General features: G+C 42.6%; 1 protein-coding gene across 2 annotated transcripts; it reads left to right on the top strand.

Moving 5' to 3' along the window:
• Positions 1 to 1,834: 1,834 nt before the first annotated feature.
• Positions 1,835 to 16,284, top strand: CDV3 (CDV3 homolog). 2 transcript variants are annotated; one of them, XM_035128890.3, is made up of 5 exons: positions 1,835 to 2,569; positions 5,524 to 5,603; positions 6,268 to 6,404; positions 8,968 to 9,121; positions 10,282 to 16,284. In XM_035128890.3, exons 1-5 carry the CDS (start codon positions 2,339 to 2,341, stop codon positions 10,406 to 10,408), a joined length of 729 nt encoding a protein of 242 aa, XP_034984781.1. In that variant the 5' UTR covers positions 1,835 to 2,338; the 3' UTR covers positions 10,409 to 16,284. The 2 variants fall into 2 exon arrangements, with proteins under 2 accessions (XP_034984781.1, XP_034984782.1); XM_035128891.3 differs by having other exon boundaries at positions 1,934 to 2,569; positions 10,705 to 16,284.
• The last annotated feature ends 1,238 nt before the right edge of the window (positions 16,285 to 17,522 follow it).

The following is a 17,522-nucleotide window of genomic DNA, read 5'->3' as shown; positions in this document are numbered from 1 at the left end:
GAAAAAAAAGCCCTGGTATCAGGACAGCAGTTTACTAGATTTGCCTATTTAGACTACAATCATATGCACATTACCTAGTTGGAAGGCACACCAAACACAGGTGAATCCATTTTGTGTAAATCTACTTTGTGTGGCTAAGCTTGTTGCTTTTTGTTTCATTATGACTTGCCTTTTGTGGTCCTGCTTTGTCCTTGTGTTGCTTACATAACGGAACAAAAGGTACAAGGATTAACCGGTAAATTTACTTGCAGATCACTGTGTTAATTGCAAGTAAATTTATTCATGGTTGGCCCTCACCTGCCACTTTAGATAGCATATTACACACCTGCTCACAGGAACTTTACTCAACTCAGGTGCTGGGACTGGTAATGGGTTCACTGTTTGTCCAGGGCTTTTCCTTTACCTAGATTAAAAAAAATATCTGCATTTCAGGAAACCGAGGACACACTTAAATTGGAACTGAGACTAAACAAGTCTACATTTAATTAAACTACAGTTTTTTTGCAGCTATTGAGTCCTTCACACAATAGTGTCTGCCTTGCCAGAAGTACAGTACATATGAAAAGGATCTAGGAGTCTAAGTAGACCACAAGTTTAATCTGAGTCAACAGTGTGATGCAGCAGTAAAAATAGTTAATGCTAGTGTAGGCTACATCAACAATGTATGGTGTGATGTCATAGGACCTTGGTCAGACAACACCTGGAGTACTGTGACCTGTTTTTGACGTCATAATTTAAGCATCTAGACAAGTTGCAGTGTGTGCAGAGGGTGACCAAGATGATCAAGGGTCTGGAAATCAAGTCTTATGAGGAATGGTTGATGAAGTTGGGTACGTTCAGCCTGGTAAAGTGGAGACTGAGAGGAGATATGATAGCCATCTTCAAATATCTAATATAATCTGGTCCAACTCACTGCAATGCATCCATCCAATGGCCATTCAACCTATTTAAAAACCTTCAGTGCAGTTGACAGAAGACCCTTGGGACCCCTTCCAACTCTACAATTCTCCAGTTTTATGACAACTCATTCTATCAGGCCTCCTCACCCTCAACTGTCACCTGGGTGTAGGCATTCTATCACGCTGTCTCGGGGCAAGAGAGGAAGTTGGTTCATTGCATCCACTTTGCTGGAAGCCCAGCTCCCCCTGGCACCTTCTGCCTGTTAACTATGCCGGCTGGTCAGCATAGGAACAACTGTCTCTAGAAATTGGTGCTTGAACTTTTAAGATTTATTTTCCTCTTCCCTCCTTATCCCTGTCCTCTTGGACGTTGTACTCCTTTTTCATTTTAAGATTGTAAGGGAGCGTATTGCTTTAATTTCTCATAAGTCGCTGCGGGACTCTTTTTGGCTGAGGAGCAGGATATAAATACTTTAAATAAGCAAATTCCGCAGGTGCGGTTTTTCTCCCTCACAAGAGGCAAGGGGCGCAGCTGCATCGGTTGCGTTTCTGCCTATCGTGCACAGCTGCCGAAGCCGAATCCCGTCAGAAGGGGAGGGCGGCAGCATCTCGAGGACTCAACGCGCCCCCCTCAGGACGAGTAAAAAAAGCGCGCGCAGAACAAAGGCCCGCTATCTCTGCGCTGAGGGAGAGCAGAAACAACAGAGATCAAGGTCTGGCCCGTAACGAACATCTGCCCGCGCTGTACTGCCTCGTCACTCCCGGAGCGCCCAAAGGCGTCGACTTCGCGCAAGCGCACGCCGTCCGCCTTCTCTCTCCTCACAGACGGGGCTGCTGACGCTTCTGCCGCACCCAAAGCACGTCACCCGGCCTCTTTTGCCTCTCATTGGCTCCCGGGCCGTTTGTTCCCTTTCGGCGGGTTGGCCCCAGCGGAAGGAGGCGCGCGCGGCCTCCCGCCTCTGCGCCGCCATGTCCAATAAGGTGCCACGTTAGAAAAAGCTCCTGCCGCTTGGCTCCGCCTCCTATCTTTCCTCGCCCCCACTTTTCCTTTGGCTGTGTCAAGCGGCGGCCACCAACGTGGAGAGCGGAAGCCACCGCCGCCGCCGCGCTCTTCTCCATCGAACGAGCCCCGCCGCGTGAGCTGAGGGAAGGCGGTGTCCGGCGCGCGGGCAGCTGACGGTTTAAGGACTGTACCATTCGCCTCCCGCGGAAGGGGCGAGCGACTGCCACCCACCTTAAGGCGCACGTGAAGGCTGCTTTTGGTGGGCACCTGTGAGGGGGTCACTCGCTCGCCTTCCCTCGCTCACTCCCCCGCCCCCGGCGCAGCGCGTCGGATTAGTAGGCGCCCAACCGCCGTCAGGCGCGAGGAAGACACGTCCCGTCAGCCACAACCGGTTTGAACCGGAGCGCGAGGAGGAGCCGCCGCTTCTGCCGCCGCCATGGCCGAGACTGAGGAAAGGAGCTTGGACGACTTTTTCGCGAAGCGGGACAAGAAGAAGCGGAAAGAGAAGAGCAGCCGGGGGGCCGCCGCGGCAACGGGCGCCTCCTCAGCTGCCTCGCACAACGCCCCTGCTTCTGCTTCTGGCGGGGGTGGTGGGAGCCGGCAAGCCGAGGGCGGCTCCGGGACGGCCTCCAATGCAAACGCCGTCGGGACGAAGGGGGGGATTAAGGTGAGCAGGGCGGCGAGTGCGGGTCTGAGCCGGGTGGGTTCCAACATGACCAGTCATGGGGCGGCGTGGGGGTGGGGGATGGCGGTGAGGGAAGGAGAGATAGAAGTAGGCAATGATCTGCTTCCTGTGGGCGTTGGTGACTTCCTGTCAGCAGAGGGCGCCTCTGCGGGGTCAGCCAGGCCGCGGTGGCCTTGGCGTGGGGCGCGTGGAAGTCGCACCCATCGGTCACTCCTTAACCCTCCCGGCGGATGGGGTGGTGGATGGGATCGAGTGCAGAGTTCAGAACTCTCGTATTTAGTGATAAGTAGGTGCCCGATGTGGAACCAAAATCAATGGGTTTGAAATAGTCGCCTTGCGCCCCCACCCACCCACGCAACCCCCGGCATGTTCTAGCTGTTTTGTAACGGCGCCGGAATTTGCATAAACTGCTTTGTTCCCAGCAGCCTCTATTCATTTGAGTTATGTCTGTAGTAACTCAGGCCGTGGCTCTCTCCCAGAGCTGTGCCTTCATGTTGGCAGGCAGGGATAATTTTTTTCTGTGTAATCGTCCAGTCGTGCCACTGAGTGCTTACCTTCATCCGTAGAAGTAACATGGTAATGCAACTTCTTCCGGGGCTTTTCATTGCCTTCCAAAAATGGTTCCCGAAGTACTTCGTTCAGTTGCATTGGAGCTGTGTAACATGGATTAAACAGCTCTCACTGGCATGTGAGGTTTTTGCACACAATGCTGCTTCCTTGTTTTATCTGGTCAGTAGCTTTCAATATTGGAGACACTGCAGTTTTCATCAAGCTCCTCAAGGACAGGGCAGAGGTGTGTTTTTATACACTGTATATAATAGGATACTGGACTAGACAGCCCATTGGCCTGACTCAGCAGGCTGTTCCTAACCTAATGCAGTGATTCTAGATCAAATGTTTGGACAACATTGCAATGATTTTTTAAAATGAGGGAATAGGTTTGGTGAGAAATCCACATTAGGGAGCCATAGGTGGGGCTGCAACAAGATGCTGTGGTATGGAATGTTTCTTTGGTCTCTTTCAATCCCTTCTCCCCCAACACTGAGAAGTTGTCTTCTGTCCCTGGGGACATTTAAAAATAGATTTTTTTGTGTGAACCAGGAGACCTGTCCAAACAATCAGATGCCGCTTTCTGTCCTTTAATATATATGTTTGTGTCTTGTCTCCTGTTCAATCCACTCTATTCTATTCCACCTCTTAAGAAGAGCCTGCTAAATCAGGACAAAGACCCACCTAGTCCAGCATACTGTTCTCAAACTGGCCAACCAGGTTCCTATAAGAAACCAGCAAGCAGGATCCAAGCACAAGAGCAATTTTTCTCCTCCTGTGGCTTCCAGCAACTGGTATTCAGAAGCAATCTTGCCTCCATCAATGGAGGCAGAGCAATCACAGCTAGTAGCCATTGCTAGTCTCTTTTAATTGGTTCAATCCTTAAGCTATGTAAATTGGTGGCCATCACTGCCTCCTGTGGGAACAAGTTAGTTTAACGATACACTACATGAAGGAATACTTTCTGTACCTAATTCAGCTTCATTGGATGTCCATGAGTTTTCAGAGGGAGAAATTGCCCATGCCATGCAGTTTTTCAAATTTACACCATGTCACCTCTCATGTGCCTTTTCTCTAGGCTAACCCCCCCCCCCCAAAGTTGCAATATTTTCTAATAGGGGAGTTGCTGTTTGGTTCCCCCCCCTCTCTCACAATGTTCTGTGCAACGTAGGGTGCTTCTTTGGGGTCCACCTGTTTTTCCCTATAGTTTTTTTGGTACATACCCATACATCTGGTCTGCCAATGTGCTTTGATGGTGCTGCTTTGGCTATATAAGCACGAGCACTATAAGAATAATTGGTATAAGTATATAGGTAATAAAAGATGGACCCATCTACTGAAAGAGTGTTGCTTTGCTGGACTACGAGTTACAAGTCTAGAATGCTGTCCATCTGTGTCTCATTTTTTGGAAGCTAAGAGTGTAGATTTCCTGTTAGCAAATACATTTCAGATCAGTATTTTCTTCTTCGATAAGATCTGTTGGCCGTAGATAATGACTTTCCAGTTGAAATTTAATCCTCTGCTTAATAGATGGCAGAAATTTAAAGGAAGACAATGGCATGGATCCAAAGTTGAAAGCCCTTCCACTTGCATGAGAGGGTGTTGTTGCCAATTTTCTCCCCACTATCTCTAGTCCTCAAAAAGCTAACTCCAGAGAGCTAAGAAGAGCATATTTTCCCACCCCCTCTTGCTCAAGCTGAACTGTGGGGTCTTTGGATCCAAACTATTTTCTGTAGACTCAAGGATTCCACTGCATCATGGGGGAACTTCACTAGTGTAAGAACCCACACTTGCACATCTCATACACTGTAATCATGCCTGCCATGAAGAGGCTTGAATATATTAGGAAGTAAGTGCAAAGTGTTATTAAAGTCTATTCCAATAGGGCCAGGTTGGATGATAAAAATAAAATGCTTAGGCAAAAACACAAGTTATATGGACTCTTCTTTACAAACTTAAGCCTGGCTTCCAGGGGACATCTCCAAATAATTGGGCTATATTTTGAATCATCTAATTAAAATTGTGACATACATTCTGTGTCTTCCAGTTTGTGGTACTGATTCTAAGAATTTGGTTTATAGATACATTCATCCAATATGTTAGAATTGAGGTAATCATGTATATTAATTAGAAAAATAACGAGAAATAAGAAATGTATGTAAAATTCTCTAGAAACTTGAAATGTATTATGTGCTCCTAAAGTAGGCAGTGTTTACTTCATTGCAAAGAAATAGAAATATTTGCATTCTGTGAGGGTTTTTATTATTGTACAATTTAGTATGTTTTGTTTGTTTTTTATATTGCACAATAATTTTAGAGCTTATTGTGCTGGTTGCCTTTTGTTAAGGGCAGATAATGAGCTTACATAATGTTTGTGTCTCTTACAGGAGGAGGATGACTGGAAGGAATTTGTGCAAGAAGAATTAGTTGACTACAGTGGTCTCAGAGTTCACTCCATGCAAATTAGGTATTACTGTCTTTAAAGGACACACTTGTTAAAATATAATTGCATTCATCAATTATCTGGATGTGCCTCACCGATACAGATATTACTTGCAGCCTCATTAGTTATTTCAGCCCAACGTACAACAGCTTAATAGCTGAAAAAAGGCACTAACAAAGTCATATCCCTAGACTTGCCACAGAATGCTTGAAGCGGTCAGCACAATATATCCATGCATCTTAGCCACTTTTATAAAATGTTTCCTTGAAGTTCTGCTGCTTTGTACGGCTTAGAAAGCACTCGATTGAATACTTTAAACATATTTATGGGTGTTCTGTCGCTTCTCAGTAATTGTCAAACCTAAAGAACTAAACTGTGCTTGGCAACTATTTTACATTTCTACTTCCTTTTGCTGGGTAATATGCTGTTTAAGCATGTCTCTTAAAACAGATATGGGCAGAATTATATTGGAATTATTTGCCTTGAGTTGTGTAATTCTAAATCTTTGTCCCTCCTTTCCTAACTACAGGCCCATTTTTTAAATCACCAGACTCTATCGATACTTTTGTATGTTCACACAGGGTGGAGAACTGTACTTAATGTCATAATATGCAAAATGTTCATGATGTCATACATGCTTGCTTTATGAAAATGATGAACATGTATTTCACATTCGTTTTTATTTCAGTGAAAAAGATGATGAAGATGGTGAAAAGAGGGAAGAGCCAAGGGATAACAGTGAAGAACCAGGTGGGGGTATGGATAAGTTGTCAGGTCCTTGGAATAGATCTGCTCCTACACAGACACCTGTTGCTGAAATTATTGGTGAGTTGTTGGTTTTTTCACTGTTTATTTTAAAGGTATATTGATTGAAATTGCTAGTACAGTGGTGCCTCAGGTAACAGACGCTTCAGGTTACAGGCTCTGCTAACCCAGAAACTTTGCTTCAGGATGAGAACAGAAATCGCGTGTCAGTGGCAGTGGGAGGCCCCATTATCTAAAGTGGTACCTCAGGTTAAGAACAGTTTCAAGTTAAGAACAGAACTCCAGAACAAATTAAGTTCTTAACCCGAGGTACCACTGTATTGGGCAGAACTAAGGAGAGGGAAAGTAATCTGGTTTGTTAAAATTAAAGCATTGTTTACCAATGCAAGGGTAAGTAGTAAGTGTGTGAGACGCAGTATAACCATCGCAGGTGTAGGGTGTTGTTCCTACTGTACAGTATTCATACCAAGAGCTAAAAGAATAATTCAAGCTCCCTAGGTGCCAGGATTCCTAACAGTCGGATCTTGCTTGGGTGGGTCAGTGTCAGGCACATTACACGTGGGTGCCGGGGTGTGTCTATGTGTGGGAAGTTGATAAAGTCAGTTGTGGGTGGGATGACCAGGTTCTGTTGGGTAATGGATCTGCCCTTACATAAGGACCTCGTTTCCACCCACCCCCCATCCACTTGTTTTCTGCAACAGTCAGGCGTAACCTCAGTGCGGGCAACGCCTATCATGGTGAATAGCAGTTTGCAGATCAAGTTGGTGAACACCCTTGTAAAATAGATATACCATTTTCTTGTACGGTTATTTAGTTTTAAAATCTTTGCAGGGAGATGAGCGGATCTAAAGTTTATGACCATATGCCTCATAGAAGACCCGGAGGGCAGCCATAAAATATCCACAATCTCTGAGGGCTGTACAGTGGAACCTCGGTTTACGAACACCTTGGTTTACGAATTTTCGGTTTACGAACTATCCTAACCTGGAAGTTAGTAAACCGAGGTGCCCGAGGCCTACTGGGCATCCAATGCCTTCGGGGAGGCTGGGCCTTCATTCCGATGCCTCCCGGAGGCCGGGGAGCGCTTCCGTAACTGGGCTGCAGCCGCAGAAGCGCTCCCCGACCTCTGCGAAGGCATTGGAGCGAAGCCCCAGCTTCCGGAAGGCATCGGAGCCGGGACTTCGTTCTGATGCCTCCCAGTGGCCGGGGAGCGCTTTCGCGACTGGGCTGCAGCCGCAGAAGTGCTCCCCGACCTCTGTGAAGGCATCGGAGCAAAGCGGATTAATCCGTTCTAGATGAGGAAAAACACCTCCTAAAGCAGCAGGGCCTTCGCTCCGATGCCTTCGTGGACGCCAGGGAGCACTCCCCGGCCTCCGCGAAGGCATCGGAGCGAAGGCCTTGCTGCTTTAGGGGGTGTTTTTCCTCGTCTAGAATGGATTAATCAACTTTCCATTACTTTCAATGGGAAAGTTCGCTTCGGTTTATGAACACTTCGGTTTATGAACAGACTTCTGGAACCAATTGTGTTCGTAAACCGAGGTTCCACTGTATTAATATGCACCAACAATTGGGTCAGGGAGTTGGCAGCCGAGAATTTATCCACCCATTTGTTAGAATTCCTAACAGTTACTATTCGTTAAATGTTTTCTTCACTTGAGAGGAAAATCATAGTATTACAGGGAGATAGTGAAAGTAGTCCATAAGATTACTGTTGCTTACCTTGATAGTATACATAGTTGTATTTGCCTCTGGTTAAAAAGGATGTGCAAAATTTCTTTTTCTCGTGCAGACAAGACGCCCTTATGTCCAGTGTTAGAAACTGGGATAGGAAAGCTAGGCGCCATGTAGCTCCTGGGACCTTGGGTTTGGGCGCTTTCTTTTTTGCTGCTATGTTACCTTGCAGACCAGGTGATTTGCTTGGTAGTGTGGCATCTCCAGTCGAAAAAGGCCGGTTGCCAGTCACAAAATGTGACTGGCGCAGAGCTAATTTTGAATGCTGATGTATACTAATAAATATTTTATTGATGTGGCTAATTAAAAAAAGAAAGAACAGGAAGTGTCTTAGAAGCGGTCGTGGATTTGTCTTGCCACACACAGTGCCACACGACATTTAGGTGGATTCGCGTACTCCCTCCTTGCCTTCCTTTTTTCACTCGAGGAAATTTGAAGTTTCCATTTGTGGTTTGGAATAAACCACATTTCTCACTGTGTCTGATATCCTAGTTTGAGAACTAATTTCTGTAGGGTAACAGTTTCCATATTTGGCAAAAGCAGGGAGACAATAGTTTGCTCTGAACTGGAAATAGAAGTTTCAGGTTCCGCCCATCTCTTGAAGGAGAGACAACATTGATGTAACAACAAACCATGATTTAGCTTTACTCCTGAAAAAAGCAGTTGGGATTCTTTGTTTTTAAAATTAGTTTTGATAATAGGTTGCCTGCTAGCAGTACTCCTCTAAACCAGATGATTTTTTAAAATCCAGACTGAATATATTAAACTGGAATATTATAACAGGTTCATATAATAATCGAAGTATACCAAGATGGTTAAAAAACAGCAGAGTTCTTCATATTAATCTAATTACACATGACTATTTCTAATGCTCTTTCTGTCTTATTTGCAGAAACCCCAGAGCCAGCCCAGTCCAGTGGAGTATATAGGCCACCCGGAGCAAGAGAAACTAGAACAAGGAAAGTGCCACAAGGACCCCCCGAGATTTATAGTGATACACAATTCCCATCGTTGCAGTCCACTGCCAAGCATGTAGATACTAGAAAGTAAGTATAGTAATAGGACTCTGCACATCTGCTTTAAAATCTCTTTCCCACTAATCATTGGTTCAAAGCTTCATAATCCTGTCCACTGAGACCATAAACAAGTTTGTGGTGTTATTTGCACCAGAAGAAGCAAGTGGATTTTAATTGCAGATATTGTTATTCTAGGAGCACTGCCTTCATAAATTTGGTCAAGAGGCTTTTATTTGATTTACAGGAAAGTGTTCCGAGGGGTTGGATGGTAGGATGTTGAAAGGCATGATGTGTGCCAATTCCACATAACAAATCAGTCCTGTGTGGATCTTAAATTCAGTGTACCATGTGCAGGACTTCAGTGTTTTTCTTATCTCAACAGAAGAAATAATGTTATGCCTCAGAGTTGACTTGCTCGGCTAAACTACAGCTTAAGCCCCGTTGCAATTTTGTCTGCCTGTGGAACAAAGTATATTAACAAAGATGGCATTTGCAGGACATTCATCACAATCTCTCACTAATCCTGGGATTGTGATTGTGACTGAGATCCTGAGAGCTACTTTAAGGGCTCCCAAGGCCTTGGGCATGCTTGGTGGAATGTTTTTCTTTGACTGTCAGACACACACATACACCCAATGCCATATCACAAACTGTTTATGAAACCTGAGCACCCCATTTCGAAAGAGGCTTTCCTTCAAACCTCTCTTGGGCATGCAGAACTAGTTATGTGGTTCTTTGGATCTAGGCCAGTGCTTTGGAACAGTTACTGTATGCCACATTCACTGGGACATTAAAATATTCACAGTTGTTGTGGTATTGCAGTGTTCAGACCTTTGTGGGAGTGTGAAGTAGCATGTTTGTTTATGGCCACAGTTCAGCAAACTCTACCACTCGCACACTCTTCAGCATAGCTTTGAACTTGTTTTTTGAACAGAAGATAATCTGCTGGTGGTGTTTTGAAAGCAGTTTGTGTAATGCCATTGAGGCTTTGTGTTCAAAGAAATATCCCACTTAACATGCAGAAGCTCTTGACTCTGCCTACAATAGCCCCCTGGGTTCTGGGTCATATATCCATTCTGTCAGTGGCCCTAGCCATGAAACTTTGCAACCAAAACTAGTGTCATTGAAATAATATTACTAAGGGGCAAGTGTGTGTAAGACAGTTACTGATTACATTTATTTTCCCTTAGGGATAAAGAAATGGAGAAGAGCTTTGAAGTAGTAAAACACAAAACTAGAGGTAGGGATGAGGTTTCAAAATCCCAGGCAACTAAACTTCAGCTAGACAACCAATATGCTGTGCTTGGGGATCAGTAAAGCTGTACACACATTACAATTAAGGAATGGTTATTTGATACTTTTCCAGTCTAAGGTAACTAAACCACCTATTATGAACATGCCGTCTTATATCTGCTGGATCTACTGCAACAAGTGCAGACCTCTTTGACGTAAGTGATTTGCTCTATGGAAGTATGCTTAATTTGGTACATCTGACACTTCTTTTGGATATGAGGGAAATTAATGTAACTGGTCGAACAAGAGCCCCCAGTGTTTTGATTACTCTGCAAAAGCTATCGGCAGCCAGTGGTTATTTCAAATTTTTTTATGTTCAGATACTGAGCCTTCGTAAGGGTTGACTACCTCAGACTTGCTGCACTCATTGTGGACACCATGTGGATCACAACTTCTGGAAAAGGTTACAACTCTTTAGTGGCCATCTGAAACCAGCTCTACTGGATTCCTCTCAGAAATCCTGCAGAAGTCAGCCATCTGGGTTCTGATTTATTCTAAATGACAGATTTAAGTGACCTTAAATGAGCAATTTGTCCTGTGCCCCCATTTATTATTTCATCCTTTCATATGTAGCCATAACTTACTAGGAACCTCTAGCATATACCACTTTCAAAAATATGCAGTGTAGTGTTGAGCTGTTTGTTTGGGTTTTGTTTCAATTTAGGTTTCCAGAAAATAAATATCCATCCAGATAGAAAACGTAGGTAGCAACACTAGTCTGCGTATAGTAACTGGTTTCATCTATGTAAACTCTTTTATTATTTTTTTAAATGCCTTTTTTGGCTAGAGAAATTGCAGCAAAGTCAAGTAGCAGTATGGATTATGCAGACTATCCATACATTATTTTTTCTTTATTTTCAAGTGACTAGGATTTCTGTAGATTTGCATTCAATGGCCAACAAATGTCTATGCGCCTCTAGTCTGTGGAGCTCATTTTTGAAAAATTCAAGCCGTATACTTAACCTTAACAATGTATTATGGCAAGTATCAGCTGTTGGTCGCACACACTATTGTATTTGCAGGATGGAAGTAATTATATGTAGTGAAAAATGTCATTTGTTGTGGTTTCTTACTGGTTGAAACATGGAAATATTCTGGAAATGTGTTGCACTTATGACAGTTTTTTGTCTGTTGCCCAAAGATTTAGTGACTTCAGTCAAAGATCAGTCTTCTGACCAGCTGTGTGACATTTGGAGAGATACTAGTACAATAATACTTATATGCTAAGATTTGTGCTTTACTGTACAGTATGACACTGATCGTGAATAGAATTCAAACCAACTCCCAAAGAGATTCCTGGGGTACAGAAGGTAATCCTCCCTAAATTTTCTTCTCAACTAAATCTTGATGTGGCTGCTGCTGCTGCTACTGTGTCTTTCCAAGAGTCCTGTTGCTTTCTTGACTCTTGAGCAGGAATTCAGATATCTCAGAGCATACAGCTTTGTGAGCTTGGGTAGGTAAAATACATTCATAGGAAACAGCTTTAGTTATAAACATGGGGTGACTTTGCAATTGACGACTGGCTATGATATGAAATGATTAATATTCTGGGTAACAAACTTTCCCCCTCTGCCTAGAATTGCATTGGCTTTGTGCTCAAAGAATCGCTTGGCATAACTGAAAGAAAACGCTACTAAATAGTTGCCTTTTGTATAGATGTAAAGCTAGGCCACTAGATGTCCATATCACTGAAGTAAATCTACAGCTGACACCATTGAGTTGTGTATCTTCCTCAAAGTGTATTTCTTCGCCAACAAAACATATGCAGGGTATTAAAGCTAAAGATTATGTGTATGTCTATGTCACTTAATGACATAGCAAAAACTTAAAATCACAACTTTGGCATTTTATGAAGGTTGTTACTACACATGAATCAAGTTTTAATATACTGTATGTTAGAGTAGGATGAAGTTTTCCTTTGTAACTTCACTTGAGTTCTTGGGCATGGTCGACAAAGCAAGATAACATTGTAACATTAATAAATATAATACATGGCAATGTACATGGCTTCTGGAGTCTAATGAATCTGTACATTTAGTTATGCTATGTCATTTAAACTGAGCATGGCAAAGCTGATAAATGATCATGAAGTTGAAACTCGAGGCTGCAATTTTATATACATTATATGGGAGTAAGTTCCATTGAACTCGCGTGATTTACTTCTGAGTAGATGTGCACAGAATTGGGACTTCAAAGCAGCAGCTGCTAATGAAGAGTGATCTTCATTTAGTTTTGTCTGGTTACTGTCTACCTCACCCATATACTTCTATTAACAAAAGCCGCAAACTAATGGGAAGTAGCAAGTAAGCTGATTTCTTGCTATGGTGAGGAACTAGAAGTGCTGGGGTTTGTAATCAGGACCCCTGATTACAAGCACTAATCCCAGTTGGATAGCCTTCTGAAGTCCTAGATCAGGGGTGGCCATTGGACATGTTGGCTTGGACTGATGGGAGCTGGAGCAGCATTTTGAGGTACCATGTTGGCTGCCCATTCCTTAAGAGTCTGAAGCCTCAAAGAGAAATATTTCACATGGAAGAACTTGATTCCATTGGCCCAGTACACATCTCACATTCAACTACTGTTAAAACCAAACCCTGGTTTAATGTGAGTGTACAGCACACTGGTGCACAATACTGAAATTATGAAAAGCTCCACTCCTGCTGCTGGGAAAGCCACAGTCTGGTTTGTTGTGATGTCACCACCTAGGGTTCTTATCCATTTCTCTGCAAACAATGAGCAGTAACCAAGATTCCTAACTTACTGCTTAGAGTGCATTTCTGGGGAAACTAACCGTAATCATTGGTTCAAGCATCTTGAAAAGTCAAAGGTCTTGGCTTGTTTCCTGGCAGCAGCAGATGTGAGGGGAAAGAAAGCATATTCACAATAAACCAGTTTTAACTATGGTTTAAACATGACTTGTAAATCAGGCCATTGAAGCACTAGGCCCCTAAATTGTCTCTTTCAAGTCACAAATGTTTTCCAAAACCCAAGATACAGCTCAAAGAAACATGACATATAGTTCTTTTCATACTGCTGAATCACTTTTAGGACTAAGTGTAATCCTACTTCCTTGGTAGGTCGATATGTAGAGGCAGTCTGTGACTAACCTTGGATGCTGTGTGAAGTTGCTGGATCCTTATGTATGCCTATTTTACCTATATGATGGGATACATCCTGTTATAGAATTGCTTTACAGTTTATGATCCATAGGCTAAAACGAAAGGAAGATTAATTTAGGCATATCGAGATTGGAAGTGCGTAATGGTTCTTTCTACACATCTGTTGCCAGTTCGTTATTGGTAAACTTTCATGGTGAAGTTTTACTTATTAGCATGAAGAATCTGGCCCTGCTTTTTGTTTCTAGCAGCCACACACTAAATTTCAGAAACGCCCCAATAGGAAAATTTCTATCCCTGAAATCAAACCTGGTCTCGTGCAATCCATTCCGGTAGCTATTCTGTGAATGGACGTAAGACTGACTTTTGGCAGAACATGCACCATATTTGTAATTGGTCATAAAAATCTTTAGTTGTATTACTGCATTATTGACACTTTATAATGTTCATGACATCTTGTTCAAAGCAGGTGTAATAGTTGTAACCTATTCAGTAAAGCACTTGAAAGCCAACTTCATGCAAAGGAAGGAATGTGAGGATCAAATAAGCCAGGCTTAAATAAAATAGGGTTTTAATCTGGACTTTTGATAGCATAACAAGAAATATGTGTTGATGGTAGAGCTTTTTATTCCAAACATGGTTGGATCATTTTTAATGCATCTGTGATGCATGGTAAATAGATCCTATGGAGTGGGTGTTCATTCCATGGAAGCATTAGGAGTGCCTGAGAGCCTTTGCATCACTTTCAGAGGCTTCTGTACAAATGCTATAATGGTGTGGTTGCAATGCAAGCTTTATGCAGATGTGGCTCTAACAGCAGCGCTCACAAACTTTAGGGGGTCATGAGTGCCCTTACACTGCTGGTGCATCTGCTTGATACCTATATATTAGGAGTCTCATTTGAATAGGAGACTGTGCATATTGCCCAACCTGCATAGGCCCACACAGCACAATTTTTACTCCAAGGACTTGGAGGTATTGGGTTCTACATGCATAGACTCCCATTCAGATATGAGATCCAGTATGTTAGCATCAGGTGAGCAGGGTCATTCCTGAGCTTCCCACCACCACCTGTCAGGCTGTACTGTTAAAGCCATGTCTGCATAGACAGTGTCTTCTATATACTCTTAATACTTGACTTCAGTGGGACCTGTATGTGGAAGTGTTTAGTGATGAGGCCTTAGACTGCTGTATCCCTGATAATCCATGTTATAGCTGAAAGTGTGGACTGCTGCAAGTAATGTTAGAAGAGTGAAACAAAATTGCATTATTTTGGATAAACTGTGCCTAGGCCTAGATAACTAGAGAGTCAGAACTGATAGTTTTCATGAAGCTGTTTTTAAAGCAAGGTAGGCAAAAATCCAAGTGCAAAAATATATGCCATATTGAGTAGGCTTCTTTGTATAGTTTTACTAGCTCAAAAGAGCCCATGTAATGAAAGTTGATAGTAAGCATTAAATGAAACTTTCCTGGGGAGCAAGACTAAAAGGTGCAAAATTTAAAATAATTCTATTCTGGGAAGCAATATCCTTATTTTACATAATACCTACATAAAAGTGCCCAGGAATTGATTCACTTCATCCTTGAGGTAATCTTGTCCCAAAGCACTGATGCAGCTATAAAACTGTGTCTGAAACAACACAGATACTAAAAAGGAAGTGCAGGAAAATACTTGAATTGCTCATTGAGGATTCAGAAAATTCTGAAGAATAAATATAAGGCTTCCCAATTGGATCTAGCTTTTAATTTTAACAAACAGAATTCTGATCATACCAGCTCTATGTGCAAGGGTGGGTGGTTTGTATTTTTAATGATCCTCCACAAATTCCCCATAAGTAGAAAACAAAAATATATAGGGTGTTGCCAGGCCCTATATGAAGCTTCATATAGAGGAGAGTATTTGAAAAGTACACCCTACCTGTAATATGAACTTTAGAATTCTGTGACTTCTATTCTGCCAAATCTGTAGAATAGTTCTCAGAGGAAAGTAACAATAGGAAAAAATACTTTAGGACGATGTATTATCTCCGCAAATATGAACCTCCAGAGCCTTCAAGCTGCGATTAGGTAAATGGGGGTTACTAAAATGAAAGATTAGTTACTTCTAAATATATATAAAAGTAACTAAGAACTAAAAAAAAGTTTGACATTTCTATTAGAATATGAATTACCATAAACGTTGCTGGTATATAGTACCAGTCACTTAGATTTAAAACGTTAACATACTTGCCAAAGGCAAGTCCATGAACTTCAATGAAAAGAATCTGATCCCAAACCATTGCAAGGATGAAAGCATAGTCTGCTGCAAGTATGGCATAGGAGTGGGTGGAAGTCTTGCTGTGCCTCTGTTTACTAGGCTGTAAAGATAATGCTTCCCTACCTCACAGGGGTGTTGTGAGGCTGACTTCATTGTAAAATGCTTTTGAGTTTTCCTGATGGAAGGTGCTATAGAAGTGCACAACATGTAACTAATCAGCCAACATCTGATGGCTGATTCTGTCACCTTATTAAACTTTTTCATTACAGTATTTTGCTACTACTATAGAAGGCTTCTCTACAAAACATTATTTAAATGTATGGATCATGTAACAATGGACTTTGCAAGAAGGCATGGTTGAGTTTTCAATCTTTATGCATCCCCTTTCTGGTTTTATGTGATTAACTGTGCAGCTCTAATTGTATTAACAAGGTTTTTGGGTTTTGCATGGAAATTACTTAAGATCAATTATCATTTTTTTTGTAAACTCCCTGAATGAAATAAACTTATGTTCACACTGTTTGTTATCCCTCTTGTATGATCTACTGTTTTTAAGTGTATGTTTAAAGCCAGGATGGGGGAACATGTGGCCCTCTATATGTTTCTGGAGCACACTCCTCTACCACCCCTTGCTGGTTGATCATTCTAGTGTTCATGAGAAAGAATCCCAACAACACAGGTCCCCCATCTCTGGTTTAAAATAAGGAACTGTCCAGTGTTAACATTGTCTTAAAACCACCTGGTCATACTAACTACATACTGACTTCTGAACAATGAGGCACTATTTTCCTTTAAGAACATAAGAGCCCTGTTGATCAGGCCAAAGATCCATCTAACGCAGCATCTTGTTCTCACAGTGGCTAGCTAGTCTATGGGGTGGGGGGAGTCTCTCCAACAACACTCCAATTAGGATAAATGGCATGGAATGTTGAGAGGAGCTGCTTGGCAGAATGGATGGTTGCATAGGAAGGAGGGAGAGTGGCTTACAGATCTTAAAATTTGTAGAAAGAACCTCAAAGTATGAACAGGTCATTTCCTCCAGCAGAACAGCAAAAAAGGGACTGGGGGGGGGGAAATGTCCCTGGTGACAGAAGCGAGTGATGGCAAAAGAAATCAATGGAAAATCAATATATTAAGGGGGGAAAGCTGATTTCACTACCAATAAACCCAAGATGTTCGAACACAAAAAAGGAAGGGGTGGTGGTGGAATGGAGCAGATGAAATCCTGAACAGAAGCATTCTACCCAGCAACATTTGGAAAGTGGGATACAATACACTATTTTCTCCCCTCAAAACTTGTGTCAGGTTGCACTAGCTGAGTCTTTTTCAATCATTACTCTGCAAGTAGCAAGCAGTTTCCAGGGCACACTCTCATTTTCAAATGGCTCCTGGCTTCCCATCTGTTTACTGCAATTAGCAATGAGATACCTACATGGGCCGCCTAAAGTACAGCAGTTTTGCTATTTACAAAATGTATAAATTGTTATTGGATTATGAAGTAATGGATGAAACGGTCACCGCTTCTATGACCAAATGGGCACAGGACTGTGGTTATCCGATTACATGCTCGGAGTGGGAAAATTTGTGGAAAATAAATATGAAATTTACCTCGAGCTACAATATAAGAGAAAACATGCTAAAGATGAACCACAGGTGGTACCTCACACCTTCCAGACTTTCTAAAATGTATAAGAACATCACAAATGTCTGCTGGAGGTGTGGGGGAAACGATGGGAACCTGTTTCATATGTGGTGGACCTGTGAG

The sequence above is a fragment of the Zootoca vivipara genome, chromosome 11, assembly GCF_965207765.1.
Source record: "Zootoca vivipara chromosome 11, rZooViv2.hap1.1, whole genome shotgun sequence".
NCBI lineage: Eukaryota > Metazoa > Chordata > Lepidosauria > Squamata > Lacertidae > Zootoca > Zootoca vivipara.
Note: the sequence above shows the minus strand (reverse complement) of the source record. Positions and strands in the feature narration are given on the sequence as shown.